General features: G+C 38.9%; 2 protein-coding genes across 4 annotated transcripts; one reads left to right on the top strand and one right to left on the bottom strand.

Moving 5' to 3' along the window:
* The first annotated feature begins 2,725 nt into the window (after nt 1–2,725).
* On the top strand, nt 2,726–5,091 carry tsen15 (TSEN15 tRNA splicing endonuclease subunit). Of its 2 annotated transcripts, XR_005992773.1 has the most exons (5): nt 2,726–2,888; nt 2,965–3,046; nt 3,496–3,631; nt 3,722–4,036; nt 4,810–5,091. XR_005992773.1 is itself a non-coding variant. In XM_041803810.1 (4 exons), the coding sequence occupies exons 1-4, from the start codon at nt 2,835–2,837 to the stop codon at nt 3,891–3,893; spliced, it is 444 nt and encodes a 147-aa protein (XP_041659744.1). In that variant the 5' UTR covers nt 2,726–2,834; the 3' UTR covers nt 3,894–5,091. The 2 variants fall into 2 exon arrangements, 1 of the variants encoding a protein (XP_041659744.1); XM_041803810.1 differs by having other exon boundaries at nt 3,722–5,091.
* A 2,005-nt stretch (nt 5,092–7,096) lies between these two features.
* Nucleotides 7,097–26,546, bottom strand: zgc:55943 (uncharacterized protein LOC406337 homolog). 2 transcript variants are annotated; one of them, XM_041803193.1, is made up of 7 exons: nt 26,501–26,546; nt 26,175–26,362; nt 24,228–24,369; nt 20,333–20,412; nt 17,163–17,233; nt 14,826–14,889; nt 7,097–8,002 (listed from the first exon to the last, which is right to left on the bottom strand). In XM_041803193.1, exons 3-7 carry the CDS (start codon nt 24,316–24,318, stop codon nt 7,964–7,966), a joined length of 345 nt encoding a protein of 114 aa, XP_041659127.1. In that variant the 5' UTR covers nt 24,319–24,369; nt 26,175–26,362; nt 26,501–26,546; the 3' UTR covers nt 7,097–7,963. The 2 variants fall into 2 exon arrangements, with proteins under 2 accessions (XP_041659127.1, XP_041659128.1); XM_041803194.1 differs by lacking the exons at nt 26,175–26,362; nt 26,501–26,546 and adding an exon at nt 25,289–25,384.
* Nucleotides 26,547–26,552: the final 6 nt, after the last annotated feature.

The following is a 26,552-nucleotide window of genomic DNA, read 5'->3' as shown; positions in this document are numbered from 1 at the left end:
TCTGAAGTATTCTGATTGGATGACTGGTTTTACATGAGTGTTATTATCATACATAGTATAACAACACTGAGACTTTTCATGGAGGGGGGCAGGCTGACCAGCATCTCCTGTGGTTAATGAACGCATAGTTTATACTAGTAGATTAGTCAGGATTTTGAAAGTTTTACTTTCAGTTTGTCTCATAACCAGCGAAACAGTACTCACATGAGCTCAATGAGGAATCTGACAGAGGTGTTTAAAAACAAATCTGATCCATTAACTTCTTTCCAAGTAGGATAGTATACTTATTTGTATGTCTTTAACATATTTAATATATCATTAACCATACTGATTATGCTTAATGTGTATCATATTACATCATACATTTTTCTGCATCTAGCCTCAACGTAGTCTCAATGAATATTACATTTTATAATAAATATCTAAATCCAGATGATTTCTTGCACCACTTAAAATGTAATTTCACAGTAAATTAACAATTATTGAGCAATTATATGGTGAGACACAGCAAACAAAAACATGCTCATATCAAGGAGATGTATCAAGTATAGTCTGAAGATGGAGTGATTCAAAAATGTGGATTACAGAGTCACGTACAGTAAATGTGTAATTAGAGGAAGAGCTCACAGTGCTTCTGTCTGTGTGTGGGTGAAACTCTCCTCCTCTTTCTCCACAGTCTGCTCTGCTCTAAAGGAGGCCTGGTGAATATTCTGATGCTGGTTGAAAACAAAAATCTGAACAGTTCTCACTTTAAAAATCTCCAAATGATTTGAAGAGTTCCTCTCTAGTAATTACAAGAAATGCTAATGGTGTGTAAATGATAATCAAAAACACCATGTTTGCCCTCATATTGAGTTACTTCTTGTCACTATACCAACTCAAAGTTGAGTGATATTACTACTGGTAACCTTTCTTCAAAGTATAATGTGACTTCTGTTCTTTTTAAACCAGATTCACAAATGTTGTTTTTTCAAAGTGGAAGGAAACACAGGGAGGAAAAAAAGGTTTGCTAATGACTTAACCCTTAGCCAGGGATATTATCACTTCTTTCTGTAGATAAAATGCGGCAATAAAGGTCCTATAAAAAGTATTTACCCAATTGGATGTCCTGGCCTTTTATTGATTTCATAAATCAATCATGGTCAATATAATTTGGCTTTTTTGAGTAAAAAAACTCTTCAATGTCAAAGTGAAACAGATCTCTGCAAAGTAATGCCAATTAAATGATCATATTTAATGTCAGATAAATGATTGCATTAATATTCACCCCCTTTAAAGTGACCTACCAAATTCTACAGAAGAACAGCTAATTGGTACTAGTAGTCTCACAATTAATGCAACTGGGAACACCTGAATCCAGTTAATGTGTCTCAAGTGATTGTCGTATAAAACACCTGTGGGTCCACTCATTGATTCATTTGTAGTCTTGGCTACCATGACACCATAATGACAAAAGAACCATCCATGCAATTCAGAAAAAAGGGTATTGAAAAGCATAAGTCAGGGGATGGATACAAAAAATTCCCAAGGCACTAAACATCCCCTACAATTCAGTTAAATTCTTCAAGAAATGGAAGGAATACAGCACATGTGTAACTCTGCCTAGATCAAGTTGTCCTCACTAAGTGAGTGACCGTGCAAGAAGGAGACTAGTGAGAGTGACCACCAAGACACCTGACTACTCTGAAGGAGTTACAAGCTGTAGTAGATAAGGAAGAATGGCAAAGACAAAGCCACTGTTGAAAACTCATATTAAATCTTGTCAAGGCATGTGGAAGACTCCATGGTTAAGTGGAAGAAAGTTCTTTGGTCTTATGGGACCAAAATTGTGCTTTTTGGCCATCAGACGAGATGCTATGTTTGGCAGACACCAACCACTGTACATCAACACAAACACACCCTCCTCACTGTGAAGCACGGTGGTGGCAGCATCATGCTGTGGGGATGCTTCTCAACAGCTGACAGTTGAAGGATTGTAAAGGTAGAGGGTAAAGTGAATGAGGCAAATGTAGGAAAATCCTGGAGGACAATTTTATTCAGTCTGCGTGAGAACTATGGCTTTGGAAAGGGCTGTTCATGCCCAACTCCCACATAACTTGACAGAGCTTGTGCAATTTTGCAAAGAATGGAGTAAAATTGAAGAGTCAAGCCTGACTGAGACCTAGCCACACAGACTCAGTGCTGTGTTTGAAGCCAAAGTGCATCTATAGGAGAGGGTGAATATTTATGAATGCACTTATGTACCTTACAGATTTTTTTAAATTGACGTAACTTTGTTGAAATCTGTTTTCACTTTGACATCAAAGAGTTTTTTGTGTGTGTTTTTAGTTTAAAAACGCCAATCTAAATTAACCATGATTAATTTATAATTTATATTAATTTATAAAATTATTAAAGAAAACATCCAAGGGGCTGAATACTTTTATAGGGCACTATATATCCTGTTACAAGAGTGAAGTTTAGACAGGAGTGCTTCAGGGCTTCTATGCATTCTCATTAATAGCCAGCAGGGGGCGGCTTCAGCGGTTGCTGGAGGAACTCTAATAAATGGGCTTTTACAGTCTATAAAGAAACCAGATCTTTAAAAAAATTACCCTGCCTCTTAGGTGGATTAAAAACTTCTAAAAGTGTTCGCCATTCGAAACCATGTCCTGCTCGCCAAGACAGGATGCACGGGAAAAAATATGAGAAACATTTTCCCACCCGGACCATTTACGCTGTGGCACGCCGGCAAACCTGAAAACACAACTGTAAACATGCCGCAGTGTGTGCTTACATTACACTACAGCTAATAAAACAGTATTTTCCATTTTTATATACGTTTGTTTATTAAAATGTCAGACGTGTCAGAGAAGCCTCCTCAGAACTGGATCCTTCTGCATCCAACCGTGAGTGTAACTCCGCGCTGTGTTCACAGCTCTGATCCTAAAGCTTTGAGTAATAATTTTACTTTACTCGTTTTAGTACCAGCGAATGAAGAACCTGGAGGTGGAGGATACCGAGCAAATTCATGCAGCATTTCTAGTGTACATGGATCTGACTGAAGGTGAGTGTGCCTCCTTTGTGATTGTCTTTATTGAAGAGAGGTGAATGCTGTTGAAACTTAGAAAAAGCATATCAATATAGCATTTTCATCCAACTTTTTACTTTAAAGCTCTTTTAAAAAGAGTTGAACAAGTCAACGTCTTGAAATGGATGGGTCTTAGTATGTGCCTGAGCCCAACAACTTGTGCAACTGGCCCACTTGAGGGAAAACAGACTGTCACTGATTTATGTATGATATTTGACTGCTTTAACACCTAAAATACAGTAACTATTAAAAAATAAAAGGCATGTGGTTCTGTATAGACAGAGAGGGGGCTACATGTAAATTACAGGGTCTTGGCTTTCACCCAGGTAAAAGTCAGACAGCTTTCAAGAAGACATAATGAATCTTAAGTTTAAGAGCCACTTACGTTGGCCCACAAAATAAATTCTTTCTCTGTCTTTCTCCAGTGCGTCGATGGAAAGAGGTGTCTTGTCTCAAGAGTCCTGAGCTGCAGCTGGTTTTGTTGGAGGGTAGGGAAAAGGAAGGAGCACCTAAACAGACGATTCTACCTCTGCCTGTTCATCGATCTCTGAGCCACAATAGGTTTGACACTCTCTGTAACCCTCTTTTGTTTGGAATTTATCACCAAAGGTTGACAAATTTTGTTGCTATTTTCCTTTTTATGTTCTGCAGTATACGACAGGTGCTGGACAGAGGTTTCCCCATGCTGCTGTGTGCTGTAGCTTCTGACTCAACCCTGGTCTATCAGAAGATGACTGACGGGCTGGTGACCCCTGACCCTCCTGTTGGACCCTTCCAGGATTTGGGACGCCGGCAGCATCGCAAGAGACGGCAGCAACAGTGAAAAGTTGTCAGTGAACCATAGAGGAGCAGAGTATGACAGGCAGATGCGCTGTGGTTTGTCTGTCTCTGTGAACCACTTAAAAAGGCCAGGCGTGTGCTGATGACATGGCAGCAGGAGCAAACAGACAGAACAACAGAGCTCCTGTGAGTGCTCCAAGACAGACTATGTTGGCTTCAAATGACCAGTGAAGTTTTGGCAACTGTTTATATGACATATACCTTGTTAGTAAAGAGGTAAACTTAGGAGAGTTTTATTTGAGTAATTTTCAAATTAGGTGAAGGGCTGAAGAAAGACGTAGTTATTATGAGTAATAAATAAAACATTACTCTGAGTTTTCTGATGGTGAGGGTCAAAACAAGCATTTTAAACACCTGTAACTGTTTTTAAGGAGAATTGTTGCTTGAATGTACACATGTTCCTCATCACAGTGATGTGTTTGTGAAGCCATAAGCATAGAATAGTAGGTCAGCTGAACAATTTTAAAATTAATGCTTCAGCCTGACTAAATGTTTTTACGTTGATGCAGTATGGCAATACTTAAAAATTAAGGAAAACAGATTCATTCTTTTTTAATCATGACCTATACAGACTTTGTTCACAAGGATTTCACAGACTGTGTCATCATTAAAAGTTTGTATAATAAAGCTGTTTTTTTCCCCCTTGATTTAATATTACTTCCTTTGACCAAAAAAGATTAAACACATGTTCAAAGTATCCTTTACCATGTGAAAAGGCTAAATTTGTTGGTTACAATTGGCTCTACCAAAATGGGTTGATACTAATGCAAGTCACTGTGATATTTCATAAATGAAGCGTAAGGGAGCTTGAAATGTAACTAAGATCAAGTCAAAACTGAAAACATTAATTTAATTCCTTTTTTATATGTTCTCCCTGCACATGCATGGTTTCTTTCCAGGTACTCCAGCTTCCTCCCACAGACCGAAAAACATGGTTCTTAGGTTAACTGATGACACTAAACTAACCACCAAAGTGTCAGCATAGCTGGTTGTTTCTCTCTGTGATCTACTGGTAACCAGTCCTGGATGTACCCTGCCTCTTACCTCTTACCCAGTGAAAGCTAGGATTGGCTCCAGCCCCCCTGAATGGGATAATCAGTAGGATAATGGATGGATAAGTGAAGAATAAATTTAAGAGTTTTGGAAACACACTTCTGTTTTGTTCCTGTGATGTAATTAAAAGGAGAAGCTGGATACCATACATGTCTGTCTCAAGTATTTGAAGCTGTAAGTTTGGCTTTGGTAAGCTTAGCATTATGTTACATATGACCTGGTTGAGTCATAATTATGACTAGCCTAAATAGTTAGATTTTTTAAATACAGTTTTTTTGTAAACTTGATGAGTCAGGTGAGAAGATTGGTACTAGCATGTGTCTGCAGTGTTTGGAGCTAAAGCTAATAGCAAAAGCTTAGGGAAGGCCAGGTTTATGTAGCTTAGCCTTTTTCAAATATTATACTGTTGAGTCATTAGATGGTTTGATATTTTTGGAAATACAGTTTTCTGTTATCTTGCAAACAGTCAAGTGAGAAGACTGATACCAAAGAATGCTAGCCATACTTGAAGCTAAAGCTAATAGTCAGAGTTAAGCTTGGCCCTGCTTTGTATAGTTCAGCATTTTGTTAAGTATTACATCGTTGAGTTCTTATGATTACAAGATAGTAGGATATTTGTAAATACAATATTCTGTAATGTAGACTCAGGTGAGAAGATTAATAATACCTTGTGTTTGCAATATTGGAAGCTACAACTGTTACATGTTTGCTTTGGTTAGCCTGATAGGTGAGGAGACTATTGAAAAAGCCTTATTTGAAGCTAAAGCTAATAGTCATTAAGTTTAGCTTTGGACAGTTTTATTTGTATAGCATTTTGTTAAATGTTATATTGTTGAATCTTTAGAGAGTATGTTTGTTTTTGAAATATATTTTTTTGTTGTTTTGCTGGGGTTCAGGTGGAAAAAAAATAATATTACCTTGTTTCTGCAGTATTTAATGCTTAAGCTAATAGACAGTAGCTGAGCTTAGCTTTGTGTAGCTTAGTTGTTGCTAAGTATTACGTCATATGCTGCGTTAGCTCGGTTCTGTTTTTGTTTTTAATTAGCTAGCTTGGTTAAGTCATATCATTAGCCCCTCTGCTTTTTGTTTACTTTTCCATCTGACTGTTTTCATATCTTTCTAAAATACTTTAATGCCATCATGCCAAGAGTCAGGTGAGAAGATTGATGCTAGTGTATGTCTGCGACTTTGAAGCAAAAGCTAATAGCCATTTGGTTTAGCTCTTCCTAGGTTTGTATAGAGTAGCATTTTGTTAAATGTAACATTGTAGAGTTGTTATTTATAGTAAATTTTGGTAAACACATTTTATGGTAATTTTTCTGCGGGCCGGGTGAGAAGAGTGTTTGACAACACCTTGTTTATGCAGTATTTGAAACTAAAGCTAATAGACATTTAGCTTAGCTCAGCCCAGCTTTGTGTACTTTAGCATTTTGTTAATTATTACATCTTGGTGTCATAATGGAGCCTTACATGTAGGGAAGAGGATTAGAACCACTGAAAAAGGATTTTGAGAAACAATTTTTTTTTTTTTTTTTTTGGTCGTGAAAAAAAGTCGGAATTCTGGGAAAAAAATGTCAGAATTCCGACTCTTTTCTCAGAATTCTGACTTTTTTCTCACAAGAAAAATTGTGTCTCAAAATTTGCTGTTAATACCTAAAGAAATTCCTCTACCTGTGTGACAGTGTAGAATTTTAGAGCAATCCAAAAATACATTTTTTTGGAAACTGAAATGATTTTATGAGCTCCTGTGCTTTTTTCATGTATGATATTAATTTCGATATGTTGCTGGATTAACGTTACCCTTTGACACCTGCTCTAGTATTTATATGAATAAAACTGCTGCAATCAGGCTAATGGTTAGCCTCCCCTGAGGAACTTGCCACAGGGACGCTGTGCAGGGTTTTCTTTAAATTGTTCATGCTACCTCATGGATGAGGTCATAGGTCAGGGTTATTGGGCATCTTGACCCCTGACTTATAAACAAAATATGTCAAGATGCTTTGGAGGATTTTCTTTAGACTTTGCACAGGTGTCCTCTCTGGCTCAAGGTCACACATTTCTCTTCACAGGAGCTGTGATTGGCTGCACTACTACTGTCTCTGTAAGTAACACAAAGCAGACATTTGGTAAGTTAATGAAATCACTTTTTATTTTTCTAAAAAAACAAAAATCAACATAGAAACTGAGCACAATGACATTACACTGGTGAGCAAAACACATGATGAGACTTGTGACGTGTCCACCTTTAGGGTTAACATGGAAACACACTGAAGCTGGGCTCGACAATCAGCCCACTGTGTGAGTGCATGAGTGTCTTTTTAATGGTGCAATAGTGTCTTAATGACAGGAAGGACTTGGACTACATGAGACAGAAATAACAACACTTCAACCCTGAGCCTTGTTCAACATAAATACTCTACATGGAGAGACGCACATACTGTACTGGCCATCAGACTGTAAAAAAGAGGTTCATACTGTGTCTTGGAATGCAGGAAGTTTCAACCCCATGACTTTTCAGGGAGGCGTTCAAGGATGAAATGTTCAAAATGATGCACATAAAGACATTATTTCACTTTGAATCAGTGTCCACAAACGCACTGGCTTCCGCTGCTGTTGAAAATGCAAGTTTTTGACAGGCTGAACATTTGAAATGTTAACAGAAAGTCTCTGTGACAGCCACGTGTTTATGACCTTCAAGGATTTATCCAAGCAAAAGAAGAGTGAGTGTATTCAAAGTCTCAGGATGCCTGTAGTCCTGTAATGGCTTCATTTAAGTAAGTAAACTTTGTCTTCATTTTGGGGGCAACGTATAAATAAAGTTGTGAGAAGGAGGGCAAAAAGGTGCTTCATTCAAGTCAGAAATCCATGTTTGTCAGGCGTGTACATACAAGGGACTGTCAAAAGGAGAGACAGTCCTCCTGGACATGTTAACACATGGTACGGTCCATCTTAAACACTGGAGTGACAGCTCTTTTATACTGGCGGCGACAGACCACAGTGCTATGTCATGTCCTCCTCTTCTGAGCAGTAGTCCCGGCCCTGTAGAAGAATAACAAAAAAGAAGTATGTGACATTTTTAGTCATGCTTGTTGCTTTATGTTTCTGGTCTTTAAAGATGGGCAAATAGAATGAGCACTGCAGTTTTAAAACCTTATGTGAAACATTTTAATGGCAATTTATTTTAGTATTAAAATTCATCTTAACAAATCCTTTAATGACAGGATTTAATATAACATGATAATTATCAGTGATTATCACACATCTCTTTTTCATTAAAACAAATGCATTTTTACCTTTAAACAGTAAATTTTCTTTTGATGTTTTCAATTTTTACATTAAAAGACAGTTGCACAATTAGTGAAACAGGGATCACCTGAGTGCAGTGAATGTGTCTCTAGAGACTGTCATATGAAGACAACTGTGCCCCACTCCAAGCAACTCAGTGAAAAGGATTATTGAAAAATGTAAGTTGTGGGGAATGGATACAAAAAGAAAAAATTTGAGGCACTGAACATCCACTAAACATCACCACAAACACACCATCCTTACTGTCAAGCACAGAGGTGGCAGCATAATACTGTGGGGATGCTTCTTAGCAGTCAGCCCTGGAAGGCTTGTGGCTGAACTTGAAAAGGACTGTTCACGCCTGATCCTGGTGTAGCCTGACAGAGCTTGAGCAGTTTTGCAAAGAAGAATGGAGTATAATTGTCGTGTCCAGATTTGCAAGCCTGATTGAGACCAGACTCAGTGCTGTGATTGCAGTCAAATGTGCATTTAGTAAATACTGACATGAAGGGGGTGAATATTTATGTAATCATTTTATTTTACATTACAGTTTTGTTATTGACATTACTTTGTAACAATCTGTTTTCACTTTTACGAGTTTTTTTGTGTATTTTTTTGTTAAAAAAGCCATATTAAATTTAGTGTGATGAGTTTATAATTTATATTAATTTATAAATTTAATAAAAGGGTAAAAAAAAATCAAAGGTGAGGTGAACAGTTTTTACAGGACACCGTATGTCAGCTTGGGGCTTCACTAAACCATTTGACACATATTGCATTTTTTATCTGTAATATGTGTCCCACTTTGGGTCCCTTCCCACCAGCTGAGAACCGCTGTGCCATGGGGTGTGATGCTGTGTTGTTGAAAGACTGCTGAATAAGGAGAAAATGATGCTGACACTGCAAAAAACTACATCAGTTTCTGTTCCGATTCATGTACAGCTGTTGACCTTGTCTCACTCCACCAACAGCGTAAATGTTGGATGTAATTTGAGTTCTGAAATGGAGTCAAGTTCATTTTTAAAGGCTGCAGGTAATACTGTTGCTATTAATGCAGTTTCAACTGTAGATTCCAATTGCGGACTTCTAAGCAGAGGAAATAAATCCTTATTGTATCATCAAATCCTTATCCAGTCATTATTTTGTTCTGAATTATTTCTTAGTGAGTTGCCATGTAAGCTGGATTCTGTGAGTGAGTGGGTTGTTTTTGCGGAGGAGTTTTCTTCAAGCCTTACCACACACAGAAATGTTAAATAATAATTAAAGGACCATTTTGCTGTTTAACAGGCCAATTAGTCCTTATTAGAAAAAACAATGTAGCTGAAAGATCTGTTGTGTTCCAATGTATTCCCTGTTCTCTAGGACTTACTGAAAAGCATTATAGTACACATAGGAGACTGGGGGCAAAAACTTAAGCAGAAATGATAAGACTTGTTGTTTTTTTACCTGATAAAACCCAAGAAATAAAGAAAACCATAGTGAGTCAGATTCTTCTGTAAAATTACTGATCTCCAATTGTGTTTGAGAGTTTCTTCTCTCTGAAAATAGATTTTGATTTAAAAAAGGAAAATTTCCAATAACCTACAACATGGAATTAGGGCAGTTGTAGGTTAAATAAAACAAAAAAAAAAATTAAACATAAAAAAAGGAATCTGAGATGAAAGCCACACAGAAACTAAGAGCAGGGTTAGGAGTAGAGGGTATTTTGTTCAAGACTATCTTAAACTGTGGATAAATACATATCCACTGCTCTAGTGACTGTTTCCACAGCAGGATGGTGTGTGTGTGGGAGCAAGTGAAAATAAGCCTCTGTGCTTGTTCTCACTTTCAGAAGAAACGAATCACCCAGTGCAACAGTCGGCCTTAAAGACACTGTCTCAAATCCAAAAAGTTGGGTGTTGTCTTAATGTAATTAAATAGAAAGCAGCACTGTGTAACCCATATTTTATTTACAGTAGAACATAAACAACTGAGACATTTTACTATTTCATGACAATATTAGCCCATTTTTTAATTTGATGGAAACAACACATCTCAAAAAGTAGAGACAGGGTTGGATGGTCCCTCTACACCAGAACAAGGTGTCCGTGGTTTCCAAAAAGAATTTCAAATTTAATCTGACCACAGTTTTCTGTTTGGCTCCAGTCCATTTTAAATGAGAAGACGGCCACGTTTCTAGATCGTGTTCACATAAGGCTTCTTCTATGCAGGATACAGCTTTTTTTTTTTTGTAATTTGCATTTGTGGATGGCATGACCAACTATGTTGACAGACAGTGATTTCTGGAAGTGTTCCTGAGCCCATGCAGTGATTTCCAGTACAGAATCATGCCTGTTTTTAATGCAGTGCCTTCTGAGGGCCTGAAGATCACGAGCGTTTACTACTGACCTTCGGCCTTGTCACATGGGCATTTCTCCAGATTCTCTGAATCCTTTGATGATATTATGAGCTGAAGAAGGTGGGATATTTAAAGTTTTAAAATTTTATGTTGAGTAACATTTTTTCTGAAATCATTCTACAGTTATTAGATGCAGTCTGTCACAGATTGGTGAACCTCCTTTTATAACTAGTCATTTAACAAAATTTCATAATTAACCTTATTAGTTGCAAAATGTTCCTCTATTTGTTTTTCAATAGCACCACTCACTTTTCAAGCCCTTTGTTGCCCCGTCCCTACTTTTTTGAGATGTGTTGTCACTATTGCTTTTAAAATGAACTTGTATTTTTCATGAAATGGTAAAATGTACCAGTTTCAAAATATGATATGTTGTTTATGTTAAAGTTTGAATAAAACGTGTTTTCTGTAATGGAAAGTATGCCTGCCTGAGGACATCATTGGGTGGGAAGGAGGATTGACACAACCCAGGTCATGCTCTTTATGTCCTTGTACATTACCAAGGGCATGAGAAAATAATCTGATGAAAATTATTAAAAGAAAAACTACAGCTTTAGGGCGGAGTTATGGGTAGATGTGGCGCTTAACCATAGCCTAGAGTACTGTTAGGGCAGGTAGGAGGGTTGCCACAACCCCCTGGTTGTCGTGTTTGTTCTAAGCACCTGAAAACTATCAGTGGTTGCTGGGCGTATTACCAGGGGTGCAAAGGCCTGGACAAAAGAAATGCTGTCAAGCTCGACCTTGGCTGCTGAGTGACACACGTACACGTCGAATGTGACGACACTGACTCTGGCTGCCCTCCCTCCTCTCTTCAGCCCAGTTACAAAGATACCCTCTCTGACTCAAAGATGAACCAATTAGATTCTGGGGGTCAAAGTTCAAGGTCATCAGACCTCATGTACATCTGTTGCTCTAAGATGGCTATGAATCACACTAAAAAATATCCCAGTCTTTCTTCTTTACCCACCACTGTACTTTCACTGTCAGCTAGCATTTACCTCACAGAGGCATATAACTGCCAGGCAGACACAGCAGTTTCCTCTGATATCTACACTGAAGGAATTCTGAGGAATTCCCAAAGTGGAACCAATAACAGCTAATTCTTTAAAAAGTTAATAGACAGCTGCAGAACTTTGAGACACATACACCCTACACTGCATTAACAGAAATTTATACCCATTTTGGGCACTCTGATACCAGATACGGATAGCTCAGACTGCATACAGAGGTGGTCTGGGATGCCCTCATCTGGATTGGATTAGTTATGTAGACACAACTAGCACTGACATCCATTAAGGACCACCCCATCAACTGTCATAAAGTGGGAAAAGTGGGATGCAATTGTGGGTCTGGGTGTCTTAAAGTTATCCCAGAGGGAAAACCACTAAAAATGGTGAGTGATTATCTGGGTAAAGGGAACAACAAAGCAAAATAATAGCAAGTTAAAACCAATAAAATACCATTCCTAATAATACTGAGAAAAGGAGAAACTAAGCCACTGCTGCTGTGCAGCTGACCTGAAACTTAAACTCCTAGGTAGACTGAGAAAACTATACTCAAAAGAAACACACACACACACACACAAAAAAACCCCCACCAGACTGGTGTTAAAAAAATAGAAAAAAAAAAAGCTAGTAGAAGCCCCCTAGCCCAAACAGACTTTAACCCTGGGGTAACGAGTAAATCTCAGAAAATTCACTATGGAAAAATGTGTCAGAAATGCTTAACCCCCCTGACACTTGTGTGCATATTAAGCACTTTTCATTTTTAGATTATCTTGGCTGAGTTTGTGCATATGGCAGGAATCTTGGTAAGATTTTGTATTTTTATTTGATCTTGTTATTTCCAGCTCAGCTCCTACAGTAAGTCTAAAATACACTGTGTACAAGCGATTGTTACACTTGGGACCTTAAGCGCATAATATGCATTCCTCATAGCAGCTATGAAAAATATTATACATTTATACTTTATTCTACTTTCATGGAGCTCATTTTTTTCAGCTACATCTGACCTAAATATTGATATCAAATATTCTCGATTTTTTAAAGATTTTAACCCTTTAAATGCCAGGTTTTTGTCACTGTAGCACCATGTTTTCAGATGAAAAAAACAGAAAATATGTATTTTTTTCCATTTTCTACATGTAAAATATTTTTAATAACAACAATATGAGGAGCACATATTATGCGCTTAAGGTCCCAAGTGTAACAAATATTTGAAGGATCCCAGAGGGTTCAGTCTTTTAAACCCAGAAGAAAACACAAGGAGATGCTCTCACTACCTCTGCAGGTGAGAAAATGACTCAGCACTTAGTGCTGCAACCCAAGAGTTTGTAAAAGCTCACCACACCTGGCTCCAACCAGTGGCAATCAGCCACACACACCTGCCACTGCAGTGACTGACTCCCGACTTAGTGGCTGAATCTCAATCTCCTCCCTAAACCCTGAGCCTTTGAGGACTTAACTGACTGCACCTGGAAAGTGATTAAGTGCACGAGGCTGCGAGGGCTCGAAGTTGTAGACATAGGATTGGGACAGCCCGTTGTTTTTTGTTGACAGTCAGTATCTTGCAAAGATAACAAAGATAAAAACAAGGGTGCCTCGTCTATGGACTGATTTCCTCAGAGGATGAAGGCTGTATTATAACAGGAAATGTTTTTCTTTTTTTGCGGCGTCAACACTAATTACACCTTCCATATTTTTTTCTAACTATTTCTCTCTTTTCACTTTTATAGCGTTCGCACTGGGCTTCCCCAGAGAATCCCTGTCATACATCACAATGCTATGAACTGTGGGTAATTCCCTTACGTTAAGTCTGCAGATATGCCCATGAAGGTATCCCATGATGCAGATAGGCTGCATGAAGGGCTCAAAAAGTCTGCGAGAGATCCCTCACGCACTTTACGACTGAGGGACAACCCTAAGCCCTCACAGACTTGGCAGTAAGTGTGTGAGAGGACACTGAGGCTGGGCCAGTGAGATCCTCCTCACATCAGTCTACAAGATTTGTGGTATTCTCCTTATAAACAAAAATCGTTTTTGTTTACGCCGTCCAGCCTCATTTGGCGTGATGGGAATCCTGGTCCTCCCTGGAGGTCTGGATTATTTGGCTCAGTTTAGCAATAAGAACTGGTCTTTCAGTTAGCAAGCTCTTCAGTTGGTACCATTTTGCCTTTTTTATGTCTTTAAATAACAAACATTAAAAAAAGAAATTGCCACTCAAATGAGAGCTGGCTCGTGTCAGTCACAGAAGGAGCAAGCTTTCAGAATCAGCTCATCTGGAAATTAAACATCCCAACTCCCTCATAGCTTGTCAAGAATTTTGTTCTCTCAATCTAACAAGTACCCCACCAGACTTAATTGCTAGATAGCATATCACCTTGTCCTTTAAAAGCATGTTTTTGACTAAATTAGAGTGAAAAACTGTTAAGAAGGCACCACTAACTACTTAGCTCATGGCTAATTCGACCCCCAGTCATTCTTATGGACAGAAGCCTCGCTACATAATGCACAAGGGTATGCAAGTGTACCAAGCCAAGGAAAAAGAGCCATGGAAATGAGGTATGGGCTGTTGGTTGCATAAGAAGTGGTCAAGCGAGTTTCAATTATAGATTGTCACTGAAGTCACCAGTAATGCATAATATGAATGCACGTACAATAGCACAGCCATTTGGTACCCTCACAGCCAAAATGCATTTTGAATGCAAAATGTAAACAGGGCTATAGTGTTGAGCTTCATTCATCTTAAGATACACAAATATATTAGTACATTTGAATGTTATTTTGTAGTTTCAGGGGATTTGTTGATGACATAAAGAAAATATAGAATACTACAGACCCTTTAACACAAAGGTTGAAATTTAGCTACCATGGATGCTATAAAAGGGGCGTTATGGGGTTTAACTAATCCACTCTCCTCTGTGACAGGATTTATTCCCACAGCAGCTCTGTCAGTACAACATGTTTTCAACAATCCCACCCTAAATAACCTCCGTGGTGGATTCACTGGACAGGACAGATTGTGGCTGTTTTGTGTGGTATCATCATGTCATCTGTTGTGTTCTAACTACAGATTTGCTGCGGTGAAAGGATTAACCTCCATTATGTTATTTAGCAGCAGCTTAGTGAAAAAAAAACACACAGAGACATAACAGAATGTGATGCTCCAGGGAGGGGTCCTTACTTTTTCTATTTTCTCATCCAGCATCCTGAAGAATTCCTGCTGGCTCTCTGAGGAGTGGATGCTCCTGCAGGGACAAAACGATGCAGCTGGTTAGAGATGAACTGTACGGCTGCACAGTACAGCACAAAGTCATCATTATTACAATATTAGAATTAATAAACATATAAAAAATGTCTGGATTCAAAGAGAAATTACATAATATGTTAAGAAGCAGTACTTCTCACTTAGTTTTTGAACAACCTATCTATTGGATAGAGGCCCAGATAGATGTGCAAGCTTCAGCACAATTTTTATGTAGCAGGATAAAGCGCTGGCAAACTATCAGCCATCCTCAGATAGCTGCTGCCAATTTCGCAGTGAAACAAAAGCTTTTAAGATTTATTCTGGCTTCCAAGGAAAAAGTTACAAACACAACTATTGTGAAAAACCTGAAAAAATGGTAAAATGATGAAGACACTTTGAGCTATCACTGATACACATTCTTAATATTTGTATTATTTAAATGATAATGACTGCACAGTGCCATGAAAAAGTATTTGCCCCCTTTCTGATTCCTGATGTTTTTGCATATTTATCACACTTAAATGTTTTGGATCATCAAACCATTTTTTATATTTCACAAAGACAACCCAAGTGAAAAGAAAATGCAGTGTCTGAATGATTATTTAACTTTTTAAGGGGAAAAAAATCCAAACCTATCTGGCCCTGTGTGAAAAAGTAATTGCCCCCTGAACCTAATAACTGGTTGTGCCACCCTTGGCAGCAATAACTGAAATCAAGTGTTTGCGATAACCAGTGACGAGTCTTTCACATTGCTGTGGAGGAATTTTGACCCACTCTTCTTCTCATAATTGTTTTAACTCAGCCATATTGGAGGGTTTTTCAGCATGAGCTGCCCATTCAAGGGTCACACCACAGCATATCAATTGGATTTAAGTCCGGACCCTGACTGGGCCACTAAAAAACCTTTTTTTTTTTTTTTGAGCCATTCAGAGGTGGACTTGCTGGTATGTTTTGGGTCATTGTCCTGCTGCATAACCCAAGAGCGTTAAGCTTGAGGGCATGAACTGATGCCGGGACATTCACCTTCAGGATTTTCTGGTAGACAGCAGAATTTATTGTTCCATCAATCACAGCAAGTGGTCCAGGTCCAGAAGCAGCAAAACAGCCCCAGACCATCACACTGCCACCATGTTTGACTGTTGGTAAGATGTTCTTTTTATCAAATGTTGTGTTATTTTTACGCCAGATGTGATGGGCTGCACACCTTCCAGAAAAGATCAACTTTTGTCTTGTCAGTCCACAGAATATTTCTCCAAAAGTCTTGGAGATCATCAGGATGTTTTTTTTGGCAAATGTGAGATGAGCCTTTGTGTTCTTTTTTGTCAGCAGTGGTTTTGGCCTTGGAACTCTCCCACGGATGCCATTTTTGTCCAGTGTTTCTTTTATGGTTGAGTCATGAACTCTGACCTTAATTGAGGCGAGTCAGGCCTGCAGGGCTTTGGATGTCATTCTGGGTTCTCTTGTGACCTCCTGGATGAGTCATCGTTGCACTCTTGGAGTCATTTTGGTTGGTCGACCACTCCTGGGAAGGTTCACCACTGTTCCCAGTTTTCTCCATTTGTGGTAATGGTTCTGACCATGGTTCACTGGAGTCCAAAGCCTTGGAAACGGTTTTGTAACCTTTTTCCAGACTGACAGATTTCAATCACTTTGTTTCTCATTTGTTGTTGAATTTCTTTGGATCGTGGCGTGATGCGTTTCTTTCTGAGATCTTGTAGCCTACTTCACTTTGTCTGACAGTTTCTATTTAAGTGATTTCTTATTTTAACAATCTGACAGTATTCAGGCCTGGGTTTGGCCAGTGAACCTAGTTTTCCAAAAACTGTGGTTAATCACAGTTAACTCATGATTTAACAAGGTGGGCAATTACTTTTTCACACAGGGCCAGATAGGTTTGGATTTTTTTCCCCCCTTGAAAAAATATAACAATCATTCAGACGCTGCATTTTCTATTTACCTGGGTTGTCTTTGTGAGATATTAAAATTGGTTTGATGATCAGAAACATTTAAGTGTGATAAATATGCAAAAACATCAGTAATCAGAAAGGGGGCAAATACTTTTTCACAGCACTGTAAGTCTAAAATGCACGTAAAAACCCTGTTTGTAAATATCACTGCCAGTTTTTTTTCCCAATATCTTTCAGTCCTACAGTGCAGATTAACTTTGGACACAACAGAGAGCTTTAGTTACAAATCACTGAAACACAAAATGTTAATAAATCTTAATAAATATTTGAACATAATGAAAATGAATCATCAGTGAGTTGAACTCACAAAATCTTTCCATTTCCATTTGACCCTGTTTCATCTGTGTTTTGACTTTTACCCAGGAGCGCACTTTTTTCCTGTGGGAAATCCAAACAAACACAGTTAGACACATTTTAAGCACCTATTTTACATTTTCATCCCTAGTTATATGACAATAATTATGACTTAAATCATGGAAATAACAAATTTGTGATTTAAAAAAAAAGCAAATAAAACATACAATTTGTTATTTGTGCAACTGAATTCTACATAATTAGGTGTTGAATTTAAAACTCATGTGTGGAAGTTTTAACAGGTTATGCAACAGGCTGAAACAAAAAAATTCCATGTCTTTATAAGTGAGTAAGAGTGGTCATTTCTATGTTGTTATTTTTTATCCCATATACAGCAGCTGTCTGTGAGGTAGGTTAGACAACAGCACTTACAGAAAAATGCAGAAACAGCCCCTTTATATTCACTTTTCTCTGTTACTACTTGCAAAAAGAGACCATTTAAAGAATAAAGAATGCTAATTTCTTTTCTCAAAACGGCAAGAGATGAGGTTCACCCAGGACAAGTCACCAGTCAATCACAGGACTGACATGTGGAGACAAACAACCAGGGATACTCACATCGACAGGCACAGTTTAACCTCATTTCTTCAGACTGCTGGGAAAAGCCAGAGTACCCAGAGAGAACATGCAAACTCTGCACATAAAGGCCCTGTCCAAGCAGGATTTAAACAAGGAATCTTTTTGCTGTGAGACAGCAGCACCAACCACTGTACCACCGTGCATCCCCATTTACTTATGTACAGGACAGTATCAGTTTAGAGACAAGAGGTTCCACTTTGACCTCTAGGGCAACCAAAATTAACATAAACTAAAAGTTTATGTAAGCTATCAGAATTTAACACAAGTACATCCAAAAAAAGCCCAACTAAAATGTGCTAGCTAGCTCTGACCTCCTATGAATCATAAGGTAGAAAATGAAAATTCAGAGATGTAAGAAACTCTCAAATAGAATGAACACTGACCCAAAAGGGGACCTTTTGTCTTTATGATGCCAACACAAAACATATGATAAAATAAATCTCAAACATTTGTGTGGAGCACCTGTGAGAAAATTTCTTTTTGTGCTTATTTTCGAGTCCCCTGTGAAAAAAAAATAACATGTGTGACCTTGTATGTAATGCTGGTGTTGGGTCAAAACCTTGTATCTCCACTTTATTTGTTTTTTCATAAATCAGTGCTATTGGCCACCGCTCGGGTGGTTTTAGCAGATTTGAAAGCAATAACAAGTCTCAAAAGATGCTGACTATGACCGTTCAATTATTTGAAAAACAGCATTTTTTCATTCCCTGAGAAACAGTGACTTTTAAAATTGGAAGTTTTGGTCCAATGCCAGCGACAAGTACTGTTATCTGATAAAAAACAATCTCATGCCACCATCTTTAAACAGTCTGACCTATCACTCTGAATCTTTAGAAGGTATTAAAATTACAGTGTTGGGGGTAAGACAGTGACTGATTTTTTTTGCCACAACCCTCCTATGGGGGGTTTCCAGGACAGCTTAGGCCTACGCCCAACACAGACAGAGCACACTATGAGCCTAAATCCTGTAGAAGATGGTTGGGGGTGTACTGTTAAACAGAATCAATTTTAGTTAGGCATGACAAGCAGGTGAATCTGGGAAAGTTAAGCAATTTAAAGATTTTAGGGAACACTGTAAGGTAGGTAAGTAAGTTCCTCCGGTGCAAAAAAATCAAACTCATGACATGGGAAGGTTTCTAGTGTGTGCAAGAAAGTTTATCCAGCATCCACCGCTAAACAGTGGATTGATCTTTCTGGACGGGGAGTGAGTCTTTGCCTCAGGTGAAGGAGTTCAAGTATCCCAGGGCCTTGTTCATAAGAGAGGGTAAAAGGGAGCGTGAGATTGACAGGCAAACTGGTGAAGCATCAGCAGTACTGTGGGTGCTGTGGTGGTCTGATTTGGTGAAGAGGGAGCTGAGCCAGAAGGCAAAGTTTTCGATTTACCGGTCGATCTACCTCCCAGACCTCACCCATGGTCATGAACTCTGGGTAATTACCAAAAGAATGAGATCGTGAATACAAGCAGCCAAAATGATTTTTTTTTTTTTTCTGGGGGGTGGCTGGGCTCAACCTTAGAGATAGGCTGAGAAGTTCAGACATCTGGAGGGAGCTATGAGTAGAGCTGCTGCTCCTTTGCAACAAAAGGCGCCAGTTGAGGTGGTTCGGGCACCTTATCAGGATGCTTCCTGGGCACCTCCCTTTGGAGGTCTTCCCAGGAAGCAGGAGGTCTCAGGGAAGACCCGAGTGTGCTGGAGGGATTATATATCCTAACTGGGCTAGGAATGCCTCAAAATTCCCCAGAAGGAGTTGGAAAAGTGCCACTCAGGAGAGGGATGCCTGGGTTGACTTGCTCAGCCTGCTGTCACGGCGACCTGGCCTCAGATAAGTGGAGGGAGGTGAAGATGGATGACAAGTACTTTTGTGTCTTCTTTTTTTCCTCTGTCCATGACTCTCAGTAAGGCATGCAGAATAATAATCCATTTTCAGGCTATTTTCAGTATTTACTTTTTTAAGTTCCTAATTTTGATGAATGTTGCGGACATGTTTTTTTTTAAATCATCTTTTATTTTAATATATTTTCTTTTAATGCCATATTGCTGTCTTTTAATGCTCTTAATGCCATAAATGTTCTGTTTTTAACTGTCATTTAGCTCTTCTAATTGCTTTGTGAATAAAAGGAGCTCTATTAATAAGCCTGCCTTGCCTTGTTTCAAAAACTCCTCACAGGAGCTTTAAATTAAATTTCAAAGCATACATACTCAAAATTTATAAACATTTATATCATGCTCTGTCTTGAAAATATGCATTCAGCCCTGATACAGATACAGATTTTCATCACTCATCCTTATTCTATCATTTTAACATATTTTATGACTCTTTTGTATTAAATATTTCCTCGTTTTAAGTGTAGACTTGCCAAAAAATCTCACTGCTATACTTATATAACTGGAGTGGCAGTAAACATCTACTCAAACCACCTTTTTATCATTAAAATTGAGATGTACTGTATCAGTTGTGCTTATCACATCTGAATGCAAAGTTTATGTCATGACTCATCATTTTTAATATCAACTACATGCCTTTCAAAGAAGAAAAAATACGCACTGTGGTGTCCTGGCCATCCACGCTGCCCTCCTCCCCGCTGATGTACTTGACTTTCTCCACTCCTTTCATCTTGTACTCATCTGTGACAGAGCGAGAGACAGAGAGACAGAGGGGAGCACATCTCTTCTTATTAATACACGCCAGCAGACGATCAGCACAATCCTCCGGGTTAATAGTTCCCACAGTTCACTACTTGGCAAAGTAATTACATGCTTCAGTTCTCACGCTGCACACTAAATCCTCTCTTAACAATAGTTGGCAAGCGTCAAACACATGAACTGTCAGCCTGATCCAGCTTCTCTCTTTTCTCTTCCTCTCTGTCTTTTCCTCCTGCACATGCACAGCCCCCTCTTCTGTCTCATTCCTATATGTTTAAAAGGATGTGATAAAAACAAAGCATAGTAATAATGAGCCATGATGGACACGTAGTTAAAACATAGTTGCTGTTTATGGTGATGTTAGTAGAAGCTTTGAGAACCATAAAAATGACCAGTCACAGTTTGTGGAAGCAGTAGAGGATGTTACCACTGAGTGCAGGTCAACTGTTCTTGTGCACATGTAATTAACAGAGCACTAATTAAACGCTCAGTATGTAATTCTGCTGCCGGCAGCTTTCAGTCAAAACAATTACAAACGGTTGTGTATTGAGGCGCTGCTCAGTTTGAAAGTGACCTTCCTGGTTTGTGCTGTAGTTAGTGATAGGGCTGAACGATTTAGGAAAATAATCTAATTGCATTTTTTTTCCCAATATTGCAATTGCGATTTGATATGCAATTATTTCTTAAATTCCTCATCTCATGTATTTTCCAGCAAACACAACCAATGACTAATTCTATACTATAACCAACACAATATTCGATTAATCAGGCTTAACAATTTTTAAAAACTATCAAATTGTGACCATTTTGACTCATATTGCAAATTGGATATGAATGGTTGTATTAAAGTGAGTGATAGTTTTTATGTCATTCTCATATTTAATAAGAAACACATACAAAAATGAAGAAAGTAGGATTTTTTGTAGATTATTTCTGAGCATATGGCACTTGAATATTGCATGATATGTAATGCATAATATCTTTGCTGCAAAAAAAAAAAGTTTTATACCGGTATTTTGACACAAATATCAGGTTAAATAAATTTTGCACCTTCTGCGATTTGGAAACTGCAGCAGGCCATATTGCGATGTAATCTAATATGCGATTAATTGCCCAGCCCTAGTTAGTGACATCTCCAGCCCACATATTTGCTCCGCCCAAATTAAACCCAGCCAAGAAAGAGCTGAAGGCATTCTAATGCTTTAAATCCAAAATTCAGTCACATGTAAATCTCAGTATTTTCACATGTTTATAGCAACCATATTCCAACAGATCTAGTGTGTTAAGACACAAATTTTGGAGTTCACTTTACAGGGTCTTTAATGTGTGTAGTGCCTGTGTTAGAGGGGTGTGGAGAAGATCATGCCTTTCAGCCAATAAAATAGCACACACACACAAATTAAAAAAAACAGCTCTCAAAAGAGATTCAGGTCTTATCATTCACATTAAATAGCCAGCTCTTTGAACTGGCTTGTTTAAGAATGACACATCACTAGTAGCTACCTTGAAACACAATGTAGCGCTGTGGCACTGGCATTTACTCTCCATCTTTTCAAAATGATGCCCTTATGCAGTACCTGTGACTCTATTTAGATGATTAACTAGCTTAGCTTCAATGGTGTTTCTGTATTGTTACATTAACAGTACAGAAGAATTATTCTCATTGCACAGCCACAAGCATGAAAGTTTACAAAATCATGGATGGTTCTATGTATTTTCAATGTTTTTGGGTCATTAATGCTGCCATTTAGCAGGAAAGGGTCAAAATAGGCATTAAATGCCAAAAATGGGGAGAAAAAGTGGCAAAAATTGATGACAAAAATGAGTTACAGGTGGCAAAAATGGTCAAAAAGTGGTAAAAACATGGCAAGAAAGGGGGAAAAGTGACTAAAATGGGCAAAAAGCAGCAAAGAGTGGCAGAGATTAGGAAAAATGGGGAAAGGTGGTATTCATTGGCAAAAAGAAAATAGCAAAAAGCAGGTTAAACGAGACAAAAACTGGTGAAAAAGATAGAAGTGGATAATAGGGATAAAAGTGGCAAAAATTGTCTTAAAAAGTAAAACTGGACTAAAAGTAGCAAAAAAAGGAGGAAAACATGGCAAATAAGGGCAATGAAAATATACAGACAAAAACTGCATAAGAGTGAACTAATATTTCAAATGAAGACATAAAAGAGCCACAAATCACCACAAAAAATGCCACATGAGGCTCAAAAGCCACGCGTTGAGTATTACTGGTCTATAGGATCAATCAGTGTTGAGGTGTTAATTAAAATCAGTCATATTTTGATCAAGTTCACACAAAATTTGATGTCAGGGTTAGGATGCTACTATCTATAGTAACCTACAGAGACAGCAGATTGTCTAGCAGATTGTATAACACATCTCCTCACCATGTTGGTTAGTGCGTCCAGTTAAACAACAACTTTCTTTTATAAAATAAATATAAAACTAGAGAAGCACTCAGAGAGTGCTGACCTCCGCCATTAGCCTTATCTCTCAAGAGTACAGAATCCTTCAAAAAAATTCCTGGATCCAAATGGTGATCCGGAGCACTCCCAAAATCTAATCAGTTCTTCCTTAGGCCATTTCTGACATTTCCTGGAAATTTCATCAAAATCCGTCCACAACTTTTTGAGTTATGTTGCTAACAAACTAACAAACAAACTAACTAACAAACAAACAAACCCACCCGATCACATAACCTCCTTGGTGGATGTAATAAATAATAAAACTGCCTTTAACATGTAGGTGGTAACTGAGACTGTCAACTTCTCTATAGTGCACAGCAGAGCCAGGCCTCTCTTGCCCGCTGTAGGGCAGTTTGCATGAGTGTGAGTTCACATGACAGATAAGCATACCTGTTACATTTATTGTGAAAGTCTTCTTTGTTTTTGAAACATACAACTGTGCTTTCCAGAAGCTACAGCCACATTCTGCTGATTTTCCAAAAAACATAAGATGTTTTTCTGTACATGCTGAGGATATTCCTGCCAATATAATGGCTGTAAATATTCACAGTTTTTTAGATTTATTGTTTTTTTGCCTTCATTGGATAAGACAGTCGGACACAGGAAACACGGGCAGAGAAATGCACCAAACAAGCACAGAGACCGGGAAACGATCCTGTGACCACTGCATTGAGGACTATAGCCTCAGCATATGGGCTCCTGCTCTATCAACTGAGTTAAACCGGTGCCCTAGCAGATATTTTAAGATCTGTGATGAATGATGATTAACTTTTTAAGCTATGTACTAATTCCAATATAATGCAGGTAATACTGTGAGTCCATAGCAGATAAAACAAGAAAAAAATGACTTTTTTTCCTCTTTTCTTTATATGTACTACAAAAAAAGATAAACTCATATGGTGAAGCTAATATAGTGACACGTGTTGTATAATGGTATTGTTATATCTCAGTAAAGTGCCCGGTTGTAAAGCTCTATTCTTCTGAGCTTTCACTCACACCTTCTCCTCATAAAGCACCTCATCTCAGCAGTATTCAGTATTTCATAATTTGCAATAATTTTGTCAAGGGTGACATCTGTCCAGTGATTTATGATTTTATTATTATCATTATTATTCAAAACACAAATCTCAACATTCATGTGATCTTATTGTTAATAATGCAGACAGTGTTTCAAATGACACATTAGAAGTAAATAACATGAATCAACAAAAGTAATTAATTGGCTTTAAATAATCATGTCACTGTATTCCCTAATCATAGCAAAACCACCTGAATGTGGAACGGCATCATGGGAAAATGTGTTAGTGTGTCCAGGAAACAGACTGACCGGAGAGGAGGTCCCCGTTGCTGTAGGATTTATTTTGGCTCTCCTCACCACCGGGCACAGCAGATACCTGCTTGGCAGAGGTGCAGCCCATCTCCTCCTCCTCAGCTGCTCTCCTCCTCACTCCTGAGCATCACAGGCACACCTGGAGGGAGGCAGGAAAGAGAAATATCAGGTATAGTTATATCCAGAAATCACAGATTGGTTTTATGAGTAAAGATGGCCTCAGAGCACAGATAGGTAAAACTCTGGAGAAAAGTCTACTCTGGTACAGTGGGGGGTCCCCAGACTCTGGCACCTTTGTTTTGGGGGCATGGGCTGAAATGTCTTGGAATCCCTGTTCTACGGGATAGGCACACAGCAAAGAAATCCCTAAACCTAGTTTAATCCTTACTATTCATCTTCACAAGTCAACCGATGGGCAGTAAGAAGCCAACACTTCACTGGAGTTGTCAAGTGGGAACCCCCTTTCCTTGGTGCTTCCTTCAGTTGGTCCCACAACACCTCCAGAGGGCTGAACAGAGATCTCAAGCAACCCAGAGCCATCAATGCTAGCCCTAACAGGCCACCATACCAACACTGAGACATCCTTTACCATATCTACATGGCCTAATAGCATTGCCACCTTCAACAGTCCCAGGCTAAACAAGAAGGTGAAGGTAGCAGAGCTAGGGTGAGGTGCTCTGACTGGGGCTTGAACTCACCTCCACTGGACTGGGCTCACGCTCTGCCTTTTCTTTGAAATTGGAATTATTAAAATTCCAGTGCACCCAATGATGGGGACTTTCTTGGTTTTAATAAATGAACAATCGAGGGAAACTTCAGCCCCCTCTGTAGATTACACAAAAAGATTGGCAACTTTTCCATTAAAACATTCCATGCCAGTGTTTTTAGCAGGCACTGCTAAAGAATTTATGCCAATTCTTTAAGATAATTCTTCTCAAATGTTTGTATTTTTAAAGCTTTAGTGCCGTTCAGTTCTATTAATCATTAACATAGTTCAGATATTTTTTAACACGTGGTATTGAAAAGTATGCAAGTATTTAACATTTTCACATTCTTACCCTTTTTTAAATCCTACGGAGGAGCAAACCCCAAATTGAAAAATCCTCTCCAGCTTTGGGAATCACTAATTTTCCATAATCAATTAGTCATGAAGCGCCCCACCCTGGAATATAAACACGCAGGCATCCCACTCCCCCCTTAAAAACACAATAAAACGGACTAAAATAGGTTTCGGCTGGTTGTGAGTCACGCACACGCCGGTCTCAGAAAACACCAATCAGAACGTGCGCGCGGCGGTGCCAGCTGCACCGCAACAATGAGGCCTTTCAAGCTGTTGGGATGCCACCGTGCCAAGCTGCCGGGTCCTCTACGGGAGTAGGGGGGTGGGGGGGTCTGCGGTGATCAGAGGATTAAACTGCAACCGTGCAATAGTATTTCCATCTCAGCCCTCTGCCGTAATAGAGTAGATTGCCCCCGCAGCGTCGCTGCTGATAAATAAAGTGACTGTGTTCTGCATAGACGGTTACGGATCGATCATTATGTTATGATTGATCCTTACCGCACTGACGGTCCAGCTGCAGTCAGCTCCTTCACACACATTAACGCTCACTATACTCCTCTGTATAATGTGTCATTTTCTATTAATATAACCTACAACGCAACAAAATGCAGTCCATTACAGCGCATCTCTGAGCTGTTACTCACTACTAGCAAGAGAAAGGTGAAAGCCGATTGCATCCTATTTAAACCTGCAAGATTTCTACTGTCGTGTTATTTCACGTCAGAGTAAACAAGATATGGATAACAGATATTCAAACCAATAAAAGATGTTGAAAAAGAGCAGCCATTAAGCGAGGTAAGGAGACTCAGAAACGATACCGCATAATCGGAACAAAAAAAATCAGCTATTTGGTGAAAACCGTACAGCGGTCGGGGAACATTTACCTCTCTGGTTTGTCCATGGTTTTGGGGTCCCTCCTGTGTTTATGGTTCAAACAGGATTCAGTTCAGACGGAGGACCCAGACAGTCCGCATCTGCAGCTCTCAGCTCGATACAGGCATCAGCAGTGGGGATGCAGTCAGTCCGTCTGCCAGCTGTCTGCTCGGACTGCTGGAGCTCATGGCCGGACCCTCTGTTAAAGTAGTGGAAAATGCAGAGGCGAGACAAACAGCGGAAAATAAGAGTTTAAAATAAAGAATTTCCGCCACATTAGCAACATATAAATCTCTTAAAATTCGAAACTTTTACTTCATGCACACACGCCTCCTACCTCTTATTGCGACGTAAATTTAACTACGAAGTCATTTTAGTTTCCGCCCGGG

Source organism: Cheilinus undulatus, linkage group 13 (assembly GCF_018320785.1).
Source record: "Cheilinus undulatus linkage group 13, ASM1832078v1, whole genome shotgun sequence".
Taxonomy (NCBI): Eukaryota; Metazoa; Chordata; class Actinopteri; order Labriformes; family Labridae; genus Cheilinus; species Cheilinus undulatus.
This window is presented reverse-complemented; position numbering and strand designations above follow the sequence as displayed.